This window comes from Macaca nemestrina, chromosome 10, assembly GCF_043159975.1.
Source record: "Macaca nemestrina isolate mMacNem1 chromosome 10, mMacNem.hap1, whole genome shotgun sequence".
Lineage (NCBI taxonomy): Eukaryota > Metazoa > Chordata > Mammalia > Primates > Cercopithecidae > Macaca > Macaca nemestrina.
This window is the reverse complement of record NC_092134.1, coordinates 89,112,114-89,134,854: the sequence shown is the minus strand read 5'-3', so window position 1 is coordinate 89,134,854 and position 22,741 is coordinate 89,112,114. Positions and strand designations below refer to the sequence as shown.

General features: G+C 35.0%; 1 protein-coding gene across 4 annotated transcripts in view; it reads right to left on the bottom strand.

Moving 5' to 3' along the window:
- Positions 1-468: 468 nt before the first annotated feature.
- LOC105470100 (neural EGFL like 2) overlaps positions 469-22,741 on the bottom strand; it is a 435,684-nt gene continuing 413,411 nt past the window's right edge. For all 4 annotated transcript variants that reach the window (XM_071071837.1, XM_071071835.1, XM_011721849.2 and 1 more), the window contains exons 18-21: positions 16,163-16,356; positions 14,858-15,034; positions 13,127-13,351; positions 469-1,179 (exon numbers count right to left, since the gene is read on the bottom strand). In XM_071071837.1, the coding sequence (XP_070927938.1) occupies positions 1,129-1,179; positions 13,127-13,351; positions 14,858-15,034; positions 16,163-16,356 (647 nt within the window). In that variant the 3' untranslated portion in view covers positions 469-1,128. The remainder of the gene's footprint in view (positions 1,180-13,126; positions 13,352-14,857; positions 15,035-16,162; positions 16,357-22,741) is intronic.

Below are 22,741 nucleotides of genomic sequence, written 5' to 3'. Positions count from 1 at the left end.
GAGCGGGCAGTGAGACAGAGAGGAGTACCTTTCAAGAGATATAGCCTTCAGTAAGGTGACACACCAAATCATGGCAGTGACCAGGCAGGAAGGGAGCCAGGAGAATAAATATCCAAACTTTACCTCTTCCTAATATGCCAGCAGTGTTTCCTGCTGCAGTATAATCGAAACCAGACAAGAATCAAGAGGACAAAGGAACCCACTATTAGGGTCTGTATAGATCAGCCACCCCAGGATGCAGAGCAGGGTGGAAAGGCTGAAATGGAGGAGCTAGAGAGGAAGAACTAAGTTATCCATCACATCCCTTACTTAGGCATATCATTTCAATTTGGAAATTTAGAAATAGCAACTTTCAATTTGGAAATAGCATAACAGGAGTTTATCATCAGCAGAACTAGAATGCAATTTTTATAGTGAATCATCTGTAGAAAAGAGGAACATATTAAACAAGATATTCAGACTCACATGTGTTATAAGGTAAGAGAAATATTTATTTAATTTTGCACAAGAACGAGCTTATACTGAACAAATTCAACCAAATAATATTAAGTGCAGTAAAACAAGGAAATAGGGATGACTTTTCCTGTTAGAAAATATTAAGTAACCATGCCTGTGCATTATTTTTATCATTACAATAACTTGTTTCAGATTTCTTTTCAGAGTGTGTACTGTACATAACATGTTATAGCTTCTTTGCTTTACTTCTGAAAATATAATTCATTCACTGCCTGACATTTTATTTCTTGCAGTGAGGAACCTAACTGATTCGTGAAGATTCTGATCTAGAGGAAAATTTTCTGCACCAGTGAAGCTAGAGACTTTCATAGATCCAATGGGCTCAGGCTTTCTATCCAGGGTTCAGGATGTCACGGTGTATATTCCACGCCCATTCTTCTACATGGTGATGTCAGACACAGTGGAGGCAGACTTGAGGTCTAATTATGCCCCAGTAATTTTCCTTTTGTGATTTTGTCAAGCTCCACAAATTTCATAATTGAAAGTTCACTCAGCTATTAACAAAGCTGCATTTAGCTGCCCACAAATCACCCAATTTAAGTTTTAACTTTTTTTGGTCTTTTTAATGAAAGAACATTCTTTTAACAGAAATCTCCCATGAGACAGTTAACTTCACAGTTCCTGAAGGCACTGTGGATCCACTGAGCAACAGATGTGGCCATTCTAGATTTAAAAAAAGTAGAAAGAAAAACAGAGTATGAATTTTTAAGCCATTAGTAAATGATCACATTTATTGATTGGTACGTACAAATAAAACTGTATAGTTTATTTCTGCATTCCTAAAAATTCAATAGCCCAATCACTTTTCATAACTCTACTATTGCCAACTCAATTATTATGCCCATTGCATTTGTGGGAAGTCATAAACTGACTTTATTTACCCATTGGCATCCTCTGTATCACATTTGTTCTTTTATTTATTTGCAAAATACGTACTGAGTCTATGTAAGCACTACATATATTAATAAATAAAGCAGACATGGTCACTACTCTCACAGAGCAGGGTTTGCAGTTTATAAGGGAGAAAACTAGTAATTACCAAGCCAACATACAATCAAAAATTGTGAAAAGTGCTAAAAAGGTGCTGTGAACTAAATATTTGTATCCTCTTACAATCCACATGTTGAAATCCTACCCCCCAGTGTGATGGTATTAGGAGGTAAAGCCTTTGAGAGGTAATTAGTGAATGAGGGTAGAGCGCTCGTGAATGGGATCAGTGCCCTTATAAAGAAATGAGAACACATGCGTCCTCTCTCTCTATCTACAATGTGATACAATGAGAAATGGCCATCTGCAAACAGGAAGTGCGCCCTTGCCAGATACCAGATCTGCCAGGGTCTGGATCTTGGAATGTGATAAATGAATTTCTCAGCCTCCAGAATTGTGAGGAATGAACTGCTGTTGTTTAAGCCACCCAGTCTACAGTATTCTCTTACAGCAGCCTGAACTGACTAAGACAAAAGGAAATAAATTAGGTGGTGGTGTGAGATTAATAAAAGACTAGCTACTTAGTCAGTGGCCAGGATAGACTATACTGTGAGGTGATATTTAAACCGAGACCTGGTGACTGCATGAAAAGGTGGCCAAACGTGCAGGAACCAGCATAAGGAGAGGCTTTGAAATGAGGAGAGTTTTGTGTAGTTAAGAAACTGAAAAAAAGCTTTGGGTAAGAATTTTCAGTTGGGGAAGAAAACTGTGATGATGAAATAGGATAAATAAGCAGGGAAGGGCCAGATATGCACAATTAGTTTTCGATATAAGGTGTCACAACAATATAGTGTTGTACAAAGAAGAAAAATCTTCTGTCCTATTCTATTGATTCCCTGCACTCTTACTTTTCTCAAACAGCTAACTCATACGATAATGTTAATATCGTTTTTAAAACCGTGATGGTGATAATATCCTTCTACTCCTTAAGTGTGTACTCTGTGGCAGACACTTTGTCAGGCATTTAAAATACATTATCTAAATTCAACCTCATAGCATTCCCAGTGGGATTCCTATTAATAGTCACATGTTTTAGATTCAGAAACTAAAGATCAGAAAGCTTAAATATCATGTACAAAATCACACAGCTAGTACATGGTAGAGCTAGGATTAAAACTCAGGCTAGCCTGACTCTAAAATACATCCTCCATTATATAGTTTCTCTCAGAAAATTGGCTTTCGATGATTGAAATACATAATACTTTAACATGATAAAAATCGAAAGTGTCTTTGTTTCTATAAGAGGAAACCTGAAAAGATTTTGATACTCCAGTCTTTGCTAAAGTACACCAAATGAGGGAAAAGCCAGTATATATCCAAGAAGAATATTATCAATTTAACTTATTCTCATCTTTTCTAAGTTATTATTAAGCTGAGTTCATATTCTGACAGTGACAGACTCAACCATTTCTTAGACCTCTAGTGGCATTTTAAAGTTTTGTCATCATATCTCCAGCCCCTAACATATTCCTAGAGACAGAACTGTTCGAATGAGACTTGTAGAACTCAGCTGTGCCCCAGAATCTCCAAGATGCCCCAGGCTGGAACCACCTTTGCCTCTCCCGTCTGCCAAAGGCCACTTCGAGGTGCTGGCTCAGAGGCACAGGTTTTCTGACCATAACCAGGTCACACGATCTTTCCTAATTCATTGGCCCAATAAAGTGATGGGTGTACCAGTTCCTGGGAATTTCAGCTCCTCAAATTATATGGCTTTGGAGCAGAAACATAATTAGGGAATTTCTGGAGCCTTCCATCATTGAGTAGGTGCAATTAGCATTAGAACCCTCGGGGGAAGAAACCATTAGTATTGCACCCGTAAGTATGTCTTAGGAAGGGACTCTTTGTTTTCTAAAATCTTCCAGGAGTGTGTTGCTTATTCCATAAGGATATGTTCTGCTACAACAGGATTCTACAAACCATATCAATGGCAGCTCCTTAATTAGGGAAGCATGGACAACTAATAAAACACCCTACTTGGGTTCCAGTTTTACTGATAGCATAGTTTCTTATATAAGACTAACCCTCCTACAGATTAACAACTACAAAGTCTGAACAAAATACAAAAATAACAATTGAAAGTAATGGAGAGTATCAGGCAGACACTACAACAGTTTCAATCTTTGAAAGAAGGAAAAGGTACTGTGCAAGTGTTGTTTCCACTTGGTATTCCCCCTTAGGGCACTCCCTAATATGTGCAGCTTGAGATAACTATAAGGAAAGCAGTAAGCCACAATCTCACTGAGGTGTCAGAGGACAGCTTGGGGGTTGTCAGAGTGACTGGAAATTGAGGGAGAAATATCTATAAAAGAAGAAGTGAATCAGTAAACAAACTCCTCTCAAATCCTTGGCTGATCTTTGAGTTGCAGAAGAGATTCTAAAGAGAAAATCAAGAGAGCCACAGTTTGAAGGTTGAAAGATATGAGAAGAGCTTTCAGATGCTGCTCACTGAAGCAGTGCGTCAAATCTGTGTCCTTCAAAGATATAAAGGATTGATAAGCAGTTTAAGCTTTCCTTAGACTTCTATCTCTCACCACTTACAAAACATCAACTAAAAATGGATTAAAGAGTTACATGTAGTATTAATACCTGCAACTATAAAACTACTAGAAGAAAGCATAAGACAAATGCTTCAGGACACAGGTCTAGGAAAATATTTTATGGGTGAGACCACAAAAGCACAGGCAACAAAAACAAAAATAGATAAATGAGACTATATCAAACTAAAAAGCTTCTGCATAGTAAAGAAAACAATCAACGGAATAAAGAGACAACTTGCAGAATGGAAGAAAATATTTGCAAACTATTCATCTGACAAGGGACTCATATCCAGAATGTACAAGGAACTCAAATAACCGCAAAATACTGCAAGTAATCCAATTAAAAATGGGCAAAGGATTTGAATAGAAATTGCTGAAAAGAAGTCATACAAATGACCAACACATATATTAAAAAGGTTCAACATCACTAATCATCAGGGAAATGCAGGTCAAAACCACAATGAGCTATCATCTCCCTCCAGTTAGAACAGCTTTTATTAAAAAGGAACAAATTACAAATGCTGGTGAAGATGCAGATAAACAGGAACCCTTATGCACTGTTGGTGGGACTGTAAATTAGTATGGCCATGATAAAAAACAGTATGAAAGTTTCTCAAAAAACTAAAATAGACCTAACACATGATCCAGCAATCTCACTACTGGGTTTTTACCGAAAGGAAAAAAAATCAGTTTATTGAAGATATATCTGAACCCCCATGCAGCATTATTCACAATCACCAAGATATGTAATCAACCTAAATGTCTATCAACAGATGAATGAACAAAGAAAATGTGGCATATATCCACAATGGAATACCATCCAGACATAAGAAGACTGAAATCTTGTCATTTTCAACAACATGGATGAGCCTTGGAGGACATTATGTGAAATAAGCCAGGTGCAGAAAGATACATACTACGTGTTCTCTCTCATATGTTAGAGCTAAAAAAATTCATCTTATAGAAGAAGAATTATGGTTATCAGAAGCTAGGAGGAGTATAGGGGAGAGGAGGATAGGAAGATGTTGGTTAAAGGATACAAAATTACACAGCTGGATAGCAGGAATAAGTTCTAGTGTTCTATAACACTGTAGGATAAATATAATTAATAATAATTCATTGTATATGTTCAAAAATCTAGAAGAAAGGATTGTTGAATGTTCCCAAAATGAAGTAATACATTCTTGAGGTAAAAAATACCCTAATTGCCCTGATCATTACACACTCTACATATGTATCAAAATATCACTCTGTACCCCATAAATATGGGCAACCACTATACATCAACAAAACATACAAGGAAAAAACCAAACAAACAATTCAAACTTTCAATTGAAGGCTCAAAAGGGCCATGATTAGGAGTAAAACAATACCTACAGATTAAGAGATTCACGCTAAAACTAAAGGTAAATTTGAAACAGACCTTCCTAACTGGTGTAAAGCCAACCTTTAATAAGTGCCAGGTTATTGGCCAATAATTTACAACCTGATAGAACAGAAACAGTTTTCACAAGAAGCCAATGGAACCTATGGTCTATAAAACATATCATCCATCATATCCAATATATTATAAAAATTAATAGACGTGAAGAAAAACAGGAAAATGTGGCTCCTAATGAAGAGAAAAAGTAGTGAATGGAAAATGACTCAAAGATGATCCACATGTTGTAATTAGCAGACTGGAAAGTATCTATCATAAATTTGCTCAAAAATGTAAAAAGATATGGTCATAGTGAAAGAACAAATAGTAAAGCTTGGCAGAGAAATTAAACTATTAAAAATTAAGTGGAAATTCTGGAACTGAAAAATGTAATATCTGAAAGGAAAAGATTCACTAGATGAACCTAATAGCAGATTAGAGATGGCAGAAGAAAAAGTCAGTAAATTTGAAGACAAAGCAGTAGAAATTATCCAGTCCATAAAACAAAGACAAAAATATTGAAATAAAAATAGAGCTTTAGTGACTTTTAGGATAATTAAACCATTTAAACAAATGTTTAACTGGAGTCTCAGAAAACTATGAGAGAAAAAGATGTGGCAGACAAAATATGTGAAAAAACAGTGGCTCAACTTTTCTCAAGTTTGGTGAAATGACACCAACTTAGATATTCAAAAAGCCCAGCAAACACCAAAGAAAATAAAGACTAAAAAAAGAGATCAGACCTAAGTGCATCATAGTCAAACTACTAAAAACAAAGATAGAGAATCATGAACGGAAAAAGTGGGGGGAAAAAGAAATACTGCATACAAGGGAATAAGAAAACAAATGATCACTGTATCAGAAACAATGGAAACTAGAAAATAATAGAATATCACCTTTAAAGTTCTGGAAACAAATCTGTCAATCCTGAATTCTATATACAGTGAAAATACTCTTGAAATATAAAGACATTTTCAGATAAATTAAGAGTTGAAAGAACTTGTTACTAGCACACCTGCAATAAGGAAAATGCTAAGGAGTGTTACTCAAGCTGAAGTGAATGTAACCAGATGGAGACTCCAATATGTAAGAAGAAATGAAGAGTACCAGAAATGGTAAATATGGTAGTCTTCCCTTATCTGCAGTTTATCTTTCCACAGTTTCAGTTACCTATGGTCAACTGTAGCCCAAACAAATGAGTAAAATGTATGATAAAACATTCTGAGAGAGAAAGAGAGAGAGAGAGAGAGAGAGAGAGAGAGAGAGAGAGAGAGGGAGAGAGAGAGAGATCACATTCACATAATTTTTATTATAGTATAATTATTATATTTTATTATTAGTTATTGTTGTCAATCTCTTACTGTACCTAATGTAAATTAAATTTTACTGTACATATGTATAAAAACCATAGTATATATAGGGTTTAATAAGGTTCAGTACTATTGTGGTTTCAGGCATCCACTTGGAGTCTTGGAACACATATCCCTTGTGGAAAAAGGAGCAATTACTACATGTGAATAAATATAAAATATACCATTTTTCTTTTCTTAATTTCTTTAAGAGACATAAGACTTACTAAAGCAAAAAGAATAACATGGAACTGTAGGATTAATAGTGAACAGAGTTGTAAAATATATTACTGTTTTAGCACAAAAGCTGTGCAGATAAAATTATAATGTTGCAAAGTTCTTATATTTTATATGAGTAGTATAACACTATATCTAATTATAATATAATAAGTTAATGATATATAGTATAATCCCTAGGACAACAAATAAAATAATAATATGAAAGTTATAGTTTAAAATCCAATAGAACAATTTAAATAAAATAAAAATGTTATTAAAGAAAAAGAAGGCAGGAATGGATAAATAGGTGTATAAAATATAGATGGGACAAATAGAAAACAAATGACAAAATAGTAGTCCTAAATCCATCAGTGTCACAAATTACATTAAATGTAAATAAACAAAACACTTTAATAACAGATTTTCACACTGGGTGAAAAATAAGAACAATACATTATCTATTAAAAATACACTTTAAATATAAAACTGTTGATAGATTAGAAGTAGATGAACAAAACAATATACTGTGTGGCTAAATAAATATCAGACAAAATTAATTTCAAGTCAAGAAGCCTTGCTAGAGATAAGGAGGGACATTACGTAGCAATAAAATGGTCAATTCACAGAAGACATAAATTAGTACAAACTGTGTAATTCAATTTATATGACATTTTATAAAGGCAAAATGAATTTATTATAAAGAAATAAAATTAAAGTTGCCTACTGAAAGTAGGTGTTACTGAAAGGGGATCCAAAGGTGCTCTCTAGAGTGTTGGATATATTCTGTTGGATATATTCTGTATTTTGATTTATCAAACTCATCAAACTATATACTTAACTGTGAATTTCACTATAATAAATATTACCTTGATAACAATGAAAATAAAACGGACTCACTGAAACTCAGTCTGACTACTAGGAATAATAAGCACCTACTATCAAAACTCATAAAATAATTATTTTTATATAGTGACACAGTAAAATAAGTTTCCTTAAGACCTTGCTATTTTTGGCTATATTTATTGTTAAAGAAGTCCTTGCCACTCTTCAAGCTAACCTTTGCGAATCAAGGTTAGAAGACAGTCAACTTTTAATTTTCAGCTACACTTATTTTTTTTAATCCTATTACTGTCAGTATTTCAGTATGTTTTAAAGGAGTCCATTTCCTTTATTTTCAAACTTTTTGTAGTTAAAGTGAATATGTAATGATACATAATATTTTTATCTTAATTTTTATTATAAGCATTGTGATCACTTCAACAGCTGAATAATAACATATAATCTTCTAATACATAATTAGAATATATTATATAAGTATAACATATCATACAATTGCATTGTACACAAAGTTACTATAATTTATTTAACTGTTCTATTGTTGGATATTTTAGTTTCTTCCTTAATTCTGTATTACAATGTTGAGATGTATATTGGCATGTATATAGCTTGTTTTATACTTTATTTCTTTAGGTTAGATTCTCAGACCTGGGATTAAAGAGAACAATATATTTGTGTGTGTGTATGGGGGGTGGGGATAGTGTGTTGCATTGTGTATTTTTTAATGATATTAACAGTGCACAAAAATAATAATTCCAGTATATCTCTGTCAGCATTAGAAATTATTATGAGAAACTTTTTTACTATAGTATATGAAAATAATTATTTATAATTTTAGTTTACAATTAAGGTTCAATTATTTAAAGGCTCAATGATTTCCTCTTTTATTTTAGTAGGTGTACTTTTTTAGTGAGTTGTTTATCCTTTGCAGATTTATTTATGGGGGAAATAATTGCTGTTTAAAAAAGCTTTAGGGGCAAGGTCTTACTTTGTCACCCAAGCTAGAGTGCAGTGGCATGATCATGGCTGACTGCAGCCTTGAACGCCTAAGCTCAAGTGGGCCTTCTGAGCAGTTGGGATTATAGGTATGAGCCACTGCACCCAGCAGGAAGTACTTTTCTTATTAATGTTTATGTTTTTAATCTAACACATAAACCAAATCTGCTGAAGCTTTTTTTTTTTTTTTTTTTTTTTTTTTTTTTTTTTTGAGACGGAGTCTCGCTCTGTCGCCCAGGCTGGAGTGCAGTGGCCGGATCTCGGCTCACTGCAAGCTCCGCCTCCCGGGTTTACGCCACTCTCCTGCCTCAGCCTCCTGAGTAGCTGGGACTACAGGCGCCCGCCACCTCGCCCGGCTAGTTTTTTGTATTTTTTAGTAGAGACGGGGTTTCACCATATTAACCAGGATGGTCTCGATATCCTGACCTCGTGATCCGCCCGTCTCAGCCTCCCAAAGTGCTGGGATTACAGGCTTGAGCCACCGCGCCCGGCTGCTGAAGCTATTTTTTCAGTCTGTAGTTGTGACTTTGGTTTTTTTTTTTTTTTTTTTTTTTTTGCTAATTTTATGTATCTATAGAAGCACTAATCTTTTCTTTCAGTTATATTTTATCATTGATAAATTTTAAAAAGTATCTCCTAGAATTTTGATAAATATTTAATTATATTTTCTTTATTTTAATTTATTTTAATACTTAACACTTTTTCCATGTGGAATTTGTTTTGATATGTAACATAATTTTTATAACTGCGTGTTATTTCCCTCAAATTGTTATTTAGTCATTCCATTATTTGTGAAATAATTTTTTTCCTCCATTGATTTGCAAAGTCCTGATCATATATCAAAAGCTTTATTATAATATTGCCCATTTATAGGTATTTTTTCCATAGATCTAGTTATCTATTCTAATGTTAGAACAGAGGTCCACTGGCACAACTTCAAGTTTGTAGCTTTTGATAGATGAAGGCAACATTTAGGAAGTGAGGATCTTGATCGCTTTACAAAACTCCAATTTCTTCCATACCTCAATAACTGTAGCATTGTATCTAGAGTCTCCCTAGGAGTTAAAGTAGCTCCCTGGTTTCTGATTTTCAGTTTCCTGCTCAGTGATTGTCTGTTAAAGGAAAGGACTCCCTAACCCCTTCTTCCTCCTTATTTCTCAATTGGATACCTCCCTCTTTGTTGTTTGAAGCTCAAAGTGTTCTAACCAAAGTGTGCTTCTCTAGAAGATTTTGAAAAGGAGAACTTCTGAATTCATTTTTGACTCAAGAGTTTAACTTTTGAGTGGAGAAAGCTTTTTTCCTTTAACCTAAGAAAATTAAATTTGAAGACACCTTTAAAAAGAGAAAAGAAAACTTATCCTTTTCTACCCAACTAGCTCCTAATTCTTAGATCTCATTTACTGAGGAGTTACTCCTCAGCCAACATTTATTGAGTGCTTACTATGTGTTGAGCACTGTATGAAATTTTTGCGTGGATCATGTCACTTAATTCTTAGAGTAACCCTCTCAAGTAGGCACTATTACAATTCCCAAGTAGGCACTATTATTTTTCCCATTTTTAAGGACAGCAAACTGAGCTACAGACAGATTAATGAATGTCCCCTGAGGTCACATAGTTAGTGAGGTTGAACAGGCTTTGAATCCAGGCAGCCTGATTCCAGAGACTACATTCTTGACCACTAGACCAGGCCTGTCCAAGAAAACATTTTGTGATAACAGAAATGTTTTCTGTGTGTGTGATATAGTTTGGATATTTGTCCCCATGCAAATCTCATATTGAATTGTAATCCCTAATCCTGGAGGTGGGGCCTGGTGGGAGGTGTTTGGAACATAAGGGCAGATTTCTCTTGAATGGCTTAGCATTATCCCCTAGGTGCTGTTCTCACCATAGTGAGTTCTCACGAGATCTGGTCATTTTAAAATGTGTGGCACCTACCCACCAACTTTCTCTCTCTCTCTCGTTCCCACTCCTGCCATGTGAAGTGCCCACTGCTGCTTCGCCTTCCACATGAGTAGAAGCTTCCTGAGGCCTCCCCCGAAGCAGACCCTGGTACTGTTTCCCATACAGCCTGCAGAACTGTAAGCCCATTAAACCCCTTTTCTTTGTAAATTACCCAGTCTCAAGTATTTCTTTACATCTAAGCAAGAACGGCCTAACACAGTGTGCTAACTAATATGACAGCCAGTAGCCATATGTGGCTATTGTGCAATTGAAATGTGGCTAGTGTAACTAAGAAATTAAATTTTTCATATTATTTAATTTTAATTAAAATTTAAATAGCCACATGTGGCTACTGACTAGCATATTGAACAACAGAGTGCCAGATAATAAGCTGATAGAGAATAACTCCCAGGGCTGACTCTGTCTGGTTTTGCTTATCATTATATACCTGGTACCAGCACAATGCCCCACACAGTGTGTATTTATCAATTAAAAACAAATAACTCAGAGGGGAGTAGAATGGAGATGTAATAAATAAAATAGTGCTTTCAAAGCACTAAATTGTGAAGAATGCTTACCTCTAAGGCAATATCTGAAGCCTGTTTTGCATAAACTTTATTTTCAAAATAACACAAAATAAATGTAATAAAATTAGTATTTGAGATAAATTTGACAAAACTGAGCATATTTTATGACTCATATCTCATATAAGAGATAAAGAAAATAGTATCTAATACTAACTTCTGCAAACCAGTACTTATCTGACAGGAAGAAATGACTTTAATATCAAAATACACTTTCTGGAATATATTCCTATCAAGAGCTGAGAGATTATAGTAGTTGTTTATAAGGCAGTGAATGACAAGCTCATTCAAATTCTCTACCCCAGAAAACAGTCTGCATTGTTTTCCTGCTTATTACTATATGCATTTTTCTTACTGTGAATAACTTCGGTGCTATATTTCATTTTTGTTCATCACTCAATATATATTTTTGTCACTATTGCTCAGAAGAATAATCTCACAGAAAGATTAAGGGTGTAAGAGGACTCAACTCTATTTGGTAATTAAATATCAGAAAGTATTTCCCTGTTAGTCATTAGTGCTAAGTTTCGAGATATGCACTATTGAATATACACATATTAAATATATATTAAAGGAACATTGCATATACATTCTTAGTAACTTTTAGTAATAGTAACTTTTAAATTTGCTAATGCATTTCATAAAAACAGCAGTAAATGTTCACTCAAAAAGCTTTGCTTGATTGACAAATTGCTTTGATTGAAAGAACTAGAAATTTGAGCTTGAAATAGATAAAAATGGCATCTCAAAGCTTAAAGCATTTTATATTTCTTTGTCCTGTTACTTCAACCTACTCTGGTAAGAATTTGTAATAAGTGAATCTGAATTAAATTGCTCCATAGGATAAAAATTACAAAATGGAAATGCTCACTTAAAAATATCAGAGCAGTTACAGATATCTGGCTATGTTATGCTGAGAAAAATCTGACACGTCTGCTATTTGGTTGTTACTGTTAAGCCTTCAGGTTATTTATTTAGTTTCAATGTTAATTACAAAATTATGACTATAAAGCATAATGGCCACAAGATTAAATTTATATAGAAATAATAATCAAATTAGAATGCTTCCAACATTGTCACTAATCTACAAACTCTATATACTCTGCCTACATTCATTGTATTTGTGCTCTCATTGAAGCAAAAGGCACAAAGCTGTCTTTTCCAATGAGAATAAGGAGAAAGAGCTTTCTAATGGTTTTTCTCCAACTGTATGAATAAAATATGGTAAAAAACAGATCTTAAATTTTTCAACTCAATGTAACTGATCATAACAAACCAAGAAATACGCCCATCTTTGCCACATTGATTTCCACCTTGGAAAATGTAATAAATCTACTTCGCTTATGTATCTTACGGACCTTGTAAAAGAACCAGCTAAAAATCAATAAAACAATATTGTCTCCTATCATGAAAGAAGAAACATGAGGTTTGTTGTTTCAGCTTTTTAAAAAGATGTGTACAGTTAGATACTTAGGACAATTTAAGTAGCTTGTTTCTATTCTGGTGATATAAATAACGGATCATTCTGGTTTCAGTCCATGCACTGTCCTTGAATATACATCAGAGGGATGCCCATGACAGCCTTGGAACTAATAGAGCTGAGTGGCATTCCTCCCATCTATGTTTGAAAAATAAACAGAAAAAAAAAACCTTCCCATTGTCAGGTCGAGCACATTATTATCTATGAGCCCTGGGTGCAGCTGGCAAAGTGCTCACTATTTAAATGTAATGGGGTTTACCTTGCACTGGCAGAGAGTACACTCAGTGCCATGTTTGATCCAAGAGGACCCGGTGAAGCGAACCACATTCATCTCGTCCAGGCAAGTCTTGGTGATGTCATTGCGGATGGTGTCAGCCTGGCAAGGGTCTGTGACACAGCGCGGGCAGCACTCATTCTCTGGGAGAATACTGAATTCACATTCCACATCTGGGCAAGGCAGGGGCCAACAATCAACTTCCCCTTGCTATAAGGAAAACAGATGTGCAAGGGCAGAGGGAGAGGGAGGAGGAAATGGAGGGAGGCCAGGAAAAAGCAGATGAGCACAGGGTTTACTGAATATTCAATTTATTTGACTGATATTTAAACTTAGATCTACAAAGCTCATGAATCTTTCAGGGAATATATTAATACAAAAACCCTATCAGAATGATGAGTTCTGTATTGCAGCTTGATTTTGAAACAATCTTCAGGATTTAAATAACACCAATAAAACAAAAGCAAAAATCACTTATCTTAAAACAATAAAATGTGCATGCCCCTATCTTTCCCATGACAAAGGAGAGAGGTTTTTATTTAACGTATTTGCCCATGTGATACCTTTTTCGTTCTTTCGCTATTTTTTCTAAGCTGTTATTCATTCCTTTATGCATAAAGAATGTTTTGTTCATTTAAAAGAAAATAAACTAAAATATGAAGGGAATATGATGGTTTTTCTTTGTTCATTTATATATTTTTCAGTGTAGAAACTTTGAAAAAAAAAAAAACCCTAGGAATTGATTTCACTCCTTTTTAATTCCACACAGGAAAATAGTGTGAATTGGATCTTTTTAAAAATGTAGTTCCCACCTGTTTCCTATTTTCTTCATAATTCTGAATCTCATGGTTTGGGAGATGAAAGCAGCCTTCAGGCACAGAAACTGACCTTGGTCTTTCCATTGATTTTTGGGTTGAAAGTATAAAAAGGAAGGAACAAAAAAGCTTTGCCTTAAAAATAACCTCACACAAATAGAAAGAAACAGGCCATAACTTTAAAAGTAGCATCTTCTGTGAAAGTTTTCGCTATAAAGACACATAGACCAATTTTCCTTTTCATTTACACCACTAGAAAGAAACAAATTCATTCAACTGAAAAAAGGCTTTAACAAATCATTACTTTCTTCTTACTTATTGTTTCTAGTAAAAGTTTTATAAATATATAGAGAAATTCAATTCTAATATATATTTATTGCATATCCATATTACCTGCAAAACAAGGTGCCCACTAGAAGCATTGAAAATAACAATCTTTAGAAGGAAATAAACGGTTTTGGTTGTGGGGGGGGGTTGTTTTGTTTTTTAAGTCTAAACATGGCTGATATAAATGGGTTAACAAAAATTCTACTTGGAAAAAGAATATTTTTTTCATGAATGCCATTATTCTATCAATAATTGTCTTTAAGTTAGCCTAAACTGGATAGGAATGGGGAAGCTAAGAGAGTCTTTTCTTCTTTTGAGCTATGGAGATACTTCTGAAAGAGACATTACTGTCAGTGAAAGACTATTCAACACCTTGTGCCACATCTACCTCAGAATATTCCTTCTTGGGTTGTGATCGTGTAACTATCACCTCATCATCCTAACCAGGCTCACTTTTTATAACTGTCAACACTGTGGCCTGGTGCTAGGTATTGGCAAATGGGGAGGGCAAGGTTTGTTCCCTATTTAGATTCGGGGCCTAAATTTTCTTTCCACTTCACGTAGTTAAATTTACCAAGCAGCGGCACTGTTGACAATTCTGGACCCAGGTGTCACCACTGTTGTACAAAGTTTCCCCATTTTGATGGAGGCACTGACTACTAAGCCTTGGGTCACATTCAGGGCAGCAAAAAAGATCAACTGTCGGATTCTCACAGTCACAGACCATCCGTCGACACATAACGAATCCATTCTGTATGAAAAAGAAAAAAAGCAGTTACCAAAAACCTCCATTGCTCAATACAATAACACATACACACACACACACCCACACACATATATTTCAGATGGTGACTTGGAAGTTGAAATAATTCACACTGCTTATCCAATATAACAAATTTTCTTTAACATTTCTGTTTTTTAGCTAACACAAAGAAATTACCTAAGCCGGGGGATTTTCAATTTCCTTTCCACATACTACTCCTCAAATGACCAGAAATTTTTTTTTTCCAGAAATGACCAGCATAAAATGATAACCACTGTGTATATAAATGTCTTCATTTATATGTAAGTATATATTTGTATATTAGTATGGTAAGTTGCATACTAACTAAATTTTGTTTTGTTTGAGGGCATGTGTTTTAACATTTCATAGTTAATAAAATACATATTACTAAATTTCTGGAGTATTTAACACCTATGTTTTTGTATAAACTGTTATCAGTTTCTTTTATGACAGCTGAGTTTTTGGTACATAATATTATTCATCTGAAAATAATTTGAGCATTCATTATAACTAGGTACACATAACAGAATACCTATCTAAAACTGAAATAGAGACCAAATAAATATTTTTCACTCTTGCATCATAGCATGTTCATTCTGACTTTATTTGTGCAGTCATTCAAACATGATATTGTGACTAGGAAAAAATTAGCACGGTTAGTAATAAAATTTTATCAACATGTGGATAGATAAATACATTGGTATATCCATACAATGAAATAATATTCAGCATTAAAAAGAAATGGATTACAGATATATGTAACAATATGAATGAATCTCAAAAACATAATGTTGAGAGAAAGAAGCCAGACACAATATAGTATGTACTATATAACTCCATTTATATGAGGCTCTAGAAAATACAAATTTAATCAATAGGGACTGGATGCAATTTTTGCCTAGATCTAGGGTTGTGGGACTAACTAGGAAAGAACATAGGCAACATTTGGGCTACTGGAAATGTTCTGTTATATTAATTGTGCTGGTAGTTAAGTGGATGTACACATTGTCAAAACCCATCAAACCATATACACACTTAAAACATATGCAAATTACAACTGAATAAAATTGATTAAAGTTTTTTATTTATACCAACCTGACATGAGCACACAGAGCACCTGTCGTTTTCCAAAACCCAAATCTGACCATTGTGCTTAACTTTTCCATCATGGATGCAGTCCCCTGTGCAGTTCTTTCCATGAGGACATCGACAATCATATCCGCCATCCAAATTGAAGCAAATGGTATCATTGGCACAGCTGTGCCTCCCGGTCCCACACTCATCAATATCTATAGACAAGAAAAAACGGCATGCAATGTGCTTAGAATATGTGCAGTTTCAAACAACTGCAATCAGGTCAGTTGTCTCCTGACATAAAGTATTCAACTGTAAATTAATTTTCATCTTACCGGCTTGCATTTGTGATTAAATGTTGACTAAAGCAATGTTAATGATCTGGGGATTTCACGGGAAAATATTATCATGTTTGATTTTAAAAATCGGGTAACCTTGGCTAGAATTTCAACTTTTATATCTATGTAAATACCATTAGGCTTTATGAAACATTTATATTTTTGAGAGTAAGAATATGACTCAATTTACCAAATAAAAACAGTTCAACAGTGGAAATTCTAAAAGTGCCTATGATACTTTAATGGGGATATCATCCCCAGTGTTAAACTGGTGATTACAGAAAAATCCCTTCTTAGTGGGAGATGAAATGTCATGAGATCCCTGCAGCATTTTATGCAATATCAAACCTTATTCTCGCAGCTGCACCTGCCCCCCTCCATGAAGCTCTTTCCATTGTTCTGCCTAGGTGATCTTCCCTTGCATTCCAGGTATTTTCATATGGTCCTTAGACTTTGACTCTCAACCACGGAAGGGCAAATAATCATCAGCAATTACCATCTCTCTCACAAAGAATCCACTACTTCTTAACTTTTCCATTTCAGATTATCATTTTGTCCCCTGCCTGACTCAGCTGGCAATTGCCCATACTTCACCTGACATCACCTATTTCATGGCCATTACAGCCTAAAGCATTTTCATACAGATGAAGAAGCAAACATATCGTGACCCACAGATCAGGTCCACAAGAGGAGATGGGATTCACTTTTATTTACCCCCGTAATTTAAAGGTCACAAGCCAAAATACATTTCAGAGACGTGGTATGAATGGCAATAAGCAGTTATTTACCATTTCATCAGTTTCCTCTGAGTAAAGGTCAAGAAAGAAAGAATTAAATCATGGCAGAAGTGGGTTAGAGACAAGATGGAATGTATAGCTTTTAACTAGGGCGCTGTATACTGATTCTCCTTGAAGATTTTAAAAATAAGGTTTAGGAAATATCTTTATCAAATGATTCGACTTCAACATTAACTGAAGACTTGGACTAGTTAAAATTTGGCAATTTTAAACTTCTTATATACTTAAATTCTGCCACATATGTATTCCTGAAAGTAAGCCACAGGACATTTTTTTTCTGTTTGCCTTGATTTTTATTAGTTCCCATTTCAACAAAACTAATGAATTGGATCAATAGCTGAAAAAGTGATTATAGAGCTTTATTAAGCTTGATTTGTTAGGGATAATATTACTTATTATTGTAGACTATGATTAGAAAGAAAACTGTTAGCCAGGATGAGAATATATTTTTTAAAAATTAAGTACTATGGTTAATGTGTATTTTTTCAGATTAGAGAAAATTTTTCTCTTCATAATAAAAATTAAATTTTATTAGCTAGTTTTATATTTGGTCAATTTGGAATGATATGGTACATCCGGTGAGTTGATACTTGTCTCCCATTAAATATTTCTAGAATTAACAATTATAATTAGCCAGAAAAACATAAACAAACCATAGTTATTTGGTCTCTTTGACAACAAGCGCTACAGACATCCTTACTACATAGCTTTTTTACAGTCTACTATAAGGACATTATTCCATGAATGGCAATGGCTGAATTTTTGCAATCATTTTATTTTGCTTGACACTTTAAAATAAAAGCTGGGTTATCAGATAATACTTTTTTCCCCCTTATAGGCAGAAAGATTCCACAGGGTTGCTGCATGGGACAAAGAAGAGATGTCCAGGCACAAGATGAATATGTATACTTAAATAAAGCACATCTATAATAAAGAAATAGAGTAAAAAGTTGCTCATAACAATGGTTGGCATGTACTTGTTATACCTGGAAAAAATGTGTGGGCAGATGCATCATAATGGACTAACTACAATCTCTTGCTATCCAAGGAGTTTGAGTAAGTTTGAACTCAGCTTGTTTTTTCTGCTTATTATCTACACTGACTCTGACAATGCAGAAACTTTTCCCAATTAACTGGTGGTAGAGAATTTCGGAACCCATTTTTACACATAGCTTGGTTATAACAAGATTCCCAAATTAACTATCCATACAAGGTGTGTATTCTACTTTGAAAAACCTATCACGGTATACCTATCATGGCACATACAAATTCCAACTTAAAAAATATAGATAACTCCTTTAGTGAGTGATTATTAAAGAAATAAGGTTGCTAAATCCATTTGTCAGTGTCAGTTTTCATGTAACTTGGTCTAGCAGAGCACTTGACGAAACTTTCTCCCTCTTCTTGATAAATTTTCCCTACTTGCTTCCTATCACACCGGTAGCTCTTCTGGATCTTTTTTGTCTATACATTCTCTAGGTATGGCGATTATACTATGATTAATATTTAGCCATGCAAAGAGTAGGTAAACAGTAGTCTAGAGTGCTTTTGAGGCAAGAGTGTGCTTAAAGGCCCAACGTCTAGAGCTATCAAGATGTGCTGGAGAAACAGAAGTGCTGGTAGACTGGAATGTTCAGTGAGAGAGCAGAGTAAATAGCATGTAGCTGAAGGCTACTCAGGGTCCAAGGAAAGGTCATGTTAAGAAAGTTGAACTTTTTCATAAAGCCAATAAAATGTCATTTTAGAGAAACGCAAAATAAAAAAAAATCACAATCTGATTTTCATTTTAGACAGGTTCCTTTGGGTTCATTTTGGAAAAGAGATTTGAATGGATTAGAACTTGGAGCCAGGAGACCAGTTAATAGACTGTTTCCATAGTCCAGGCAAAAGATGATCATACAATAAAAGCAGAGTCTCATAGTGGTTGGTATGTACCAGACTCTGATAACTTTTCATATAATGATTTATTTAATCTTCACAACCACCGTCGAAGATATAATTAAATTATGATTCTCTCTTTATAAATCAGGAAATTGAGACATAATACTGTTACATAACTTGCCCAAGGTGACACAGCCACACAGCCAGTAGGCCCAGATGGGAACTGAAGCAATCATGCTCTAAGTCTGTGCTCTTAAGTACCATGCCACACTGAGTTACAGCAGTGGGGACGCATAGAAAGAGACAACAGAGAGAATTAACACAACATAGTGATTTGTTGGCTTTCAAGATTAGAAAGAAAGAGAGATCAAGAATGATGTTTAGATCTCTAGCATGGAAAATATGGCTGATGCTATTTATGGAAAGAAGAGCAAGATTTTGCTGTGGAACAGAAGAGCGGGGAGAGATAAAGGCAGACGTGTTCAGTTTAGGACTGGCTGAATTGCACTTCCTCTGGGCTTCCAAGCAGAGCTGCTCAGTAAGTAGTTGGATATGTGTGTCTGGGGCTCAGAAAATAGAATTGGGCCAAAATGTGGATTTGATGCAGATTACTTTCATCATCTCCTTTCTCAAAAAGAGTTCTTCTACTCAGGTTCAAACTTTGTAGTACTTAGAGTATTTAGAGCTACTTCTTGTTTGCAGTCATTTTCCCTATCTCGACTTGGCAATAATCTCATCATACTTAGCAAAGTCCTAAAGCAAATACTAGGTACTCTGAGAAGCCTTCCTTGATACCAAAGAGCAAATAATTTCTCTTTGTTCCTTCACAGCATGACATTTATATTTCTTCTCAAAATCAAGTGCTTTTCTCAATCACAGCGTTGGGCTTGAACAGACTATTTAAAATACTATCATGTAAACTTCATTTTTTTGGTATCAAAAGTTCAAAAAACTTCACCAAACTTAAAGATTGTCCAGAAATTACAGCAATAATGGGAAATGTTGGCAGAAATATAAGATATTTATGCGAAAAAAGATACTGGACGGTGTCTCAGAGAGAGACAAGGTTTTAGGCACAGTGGAAATAGGGGATGGATAAGGAAAATGGGACTCTGGCATGTTACCTCAGGATGAAATGTCTAAATCTCTGAGATAAATGGATGAGCAAAACAGCAAACAATTTGTATGAATGCAGCTTATAAACATGTATGTTGTAGCTCACACAACTGTAACCTAAAAAGTAGTGACACAGTGAAGTTATTTATTCATGCCCTTCAAGTATGAGTCTTACACTTCAGAGTAACTGTAAAGCTACCACTGTAGCTTTGTCTACTTTCTTCCCCCCAGCAACAAAAAAATAGCACCTTCTCTGATATAATCATATTCTTAAAATGGAATCCTTCTAAATACTAATATTACAATTCTACAAATCACAGAAATTGCACTAAATGGAGAATGTTTAGAAGTTATTTTTTAATCTTTTTATAAAAATATATCTATTCATCTGACAAAGGGCTAATATCCAGAATCTACAAAGAACTTAAACAGATTTATGAGAAAAAAACAACCCTATCAAAAAGTGGGCAAAGGATATGAACAGACACTTCTCAAAAGAAGACATTTATGCAGCCAACAGACACAGGAAAAAATGCTCATCATCACTGGCCATCAGAGAAAGGCAAATCAAAACCACAATGAGATACCATCTCACACCAGTTAGAACGACGATTATTAAAATGTCAGGAAACAACAGGTGCTGGAGAGCATGTGGAGAAATAGGAACACTTTTACACTGCTGGTGGGACTGTAAACTAGCTCAACTATTGTGGAAGACAGTGTGGCGATTCCTCAAGGATCTAGAACTAGATGTACCATTTGATCCAGCCATCCCATTACCGGGTATATACCCAAAGGATTATAAATCATGCTGCTATAAAGACACATGCACACGTATGTTTATTGCGGCACTATTCACAATAGCAAAGACTTGGAACCAACCCAAATGTCCATCAGTGATAGACTGGATTAAGAAAATGTGGCACATATACACCATGGAATACTATGCAGCCATAAAAAAGGATGAGTTCATGTCCTTTGTAGGGACATGGATGAAGCTGGAAAACACTATTCTCAGCAAACTGTCACAAAGACAAAAAACTAAACTCCGCATGTTCTCACTCATAGGCGGGAATTGAACAGTGAAAACACTTGGACACAGGAAGGGGAACATCACACACCAAGGCTTGTCATGGAGTGGGGGTAGGGGGGTAGGGATAGCATTAGGAGATATACCTAATGTAAATGACGAGTTAATGGGTACAGCACACCAACATGGCACATGTATACATATGTAACAAGCCTGCACGTTGTGCACATGTACCCTAGAACTTAAAGTATAATAATAATAAAATACACACACACACACACACACACACACATATATAAATAAATCAGATGTGTTCTTTTAAAAAAATTCTTCAGGCCGGGCACGCTGGTTCACACCTGTAATCCCAGCACTTTGGGAGGCCGAGGCGGGCAGATCACGAGGTCAGGAGATCAAGACTATCCTGGCTAACACGTCAAAACCCCGCCTCCATTAAAAGTACAAAAAAATTTAGCCGGGCGTGGTGGCGGGCACCTGTAAACCCAGCTACTCGGCAGGCTGAGGCAGGAGAATGGCGTGAACCTGGGAGGCGGAGCTTGCAGTGAGCCGAGATCATACCACTGCACTCCAGCCTGGGCGACAGAGTGAGATTCTGTCTCATATTAAAAAAAAAAAAAAAAAAAAGAATCCTTCAGAGCATGTTGTCCTCTGACAGAATAGTAGGTTTTTCTGATAATCTTTATAATAATTTTATTGGTAGATAATGGCAGAATCATCTTTCCAGAATAGTGTTTTTGTTTTTGTTATTTTAAAAAAGATTTTTCACTGCTCCTATGTTTGTGGGTTTCCTTGAAAGGCCTTTTCTATGAAGACAAATCCTCTACTTTGCTGTCTTCATATTTATAATGTGTTATTTTGATGTTTAGTTTAATTATCCTTGTTACTTCCTGGGCTGAACACTCATGAATGCATTAATTATGTTTTATCCTGATCATTATTATATATCTACTTTTAACTATATATATATATATATATCCACTATCTGTCATACTAATATCTACATTCCAACATAGGTTATGTGCCTAATGCATTTCTAATGAAGAGATTAGCTGTCTATTATTTATCTCAATCTTTTCATTGGCCAAATAAATGTATCATCTACTATGTGTCAGACACTGTTCTAGGCATTGGAGATATGATAGCTGACAAGCAAACACAAACTATGACCTTTGAAGCTTACATTCTAAAGCAGATAATAAGAAAGTAAACACATAAATACATACTATAATTTCAGGTGAATTTATAATTTCTATCAAAAAAAAGTGAAGCAGGGTAAGTGAATAGAGTGTCAGAGGTGGGAGACTATTTTAAATTAGTTGTCCAGGAGAAACCATTTGAGAAGAAATTTGAATTAAATGAAAGAAGAACCTTGCAAAGATCTAGGGGAAGGGATTCCACATAAAGGGACAGTACATGCAAA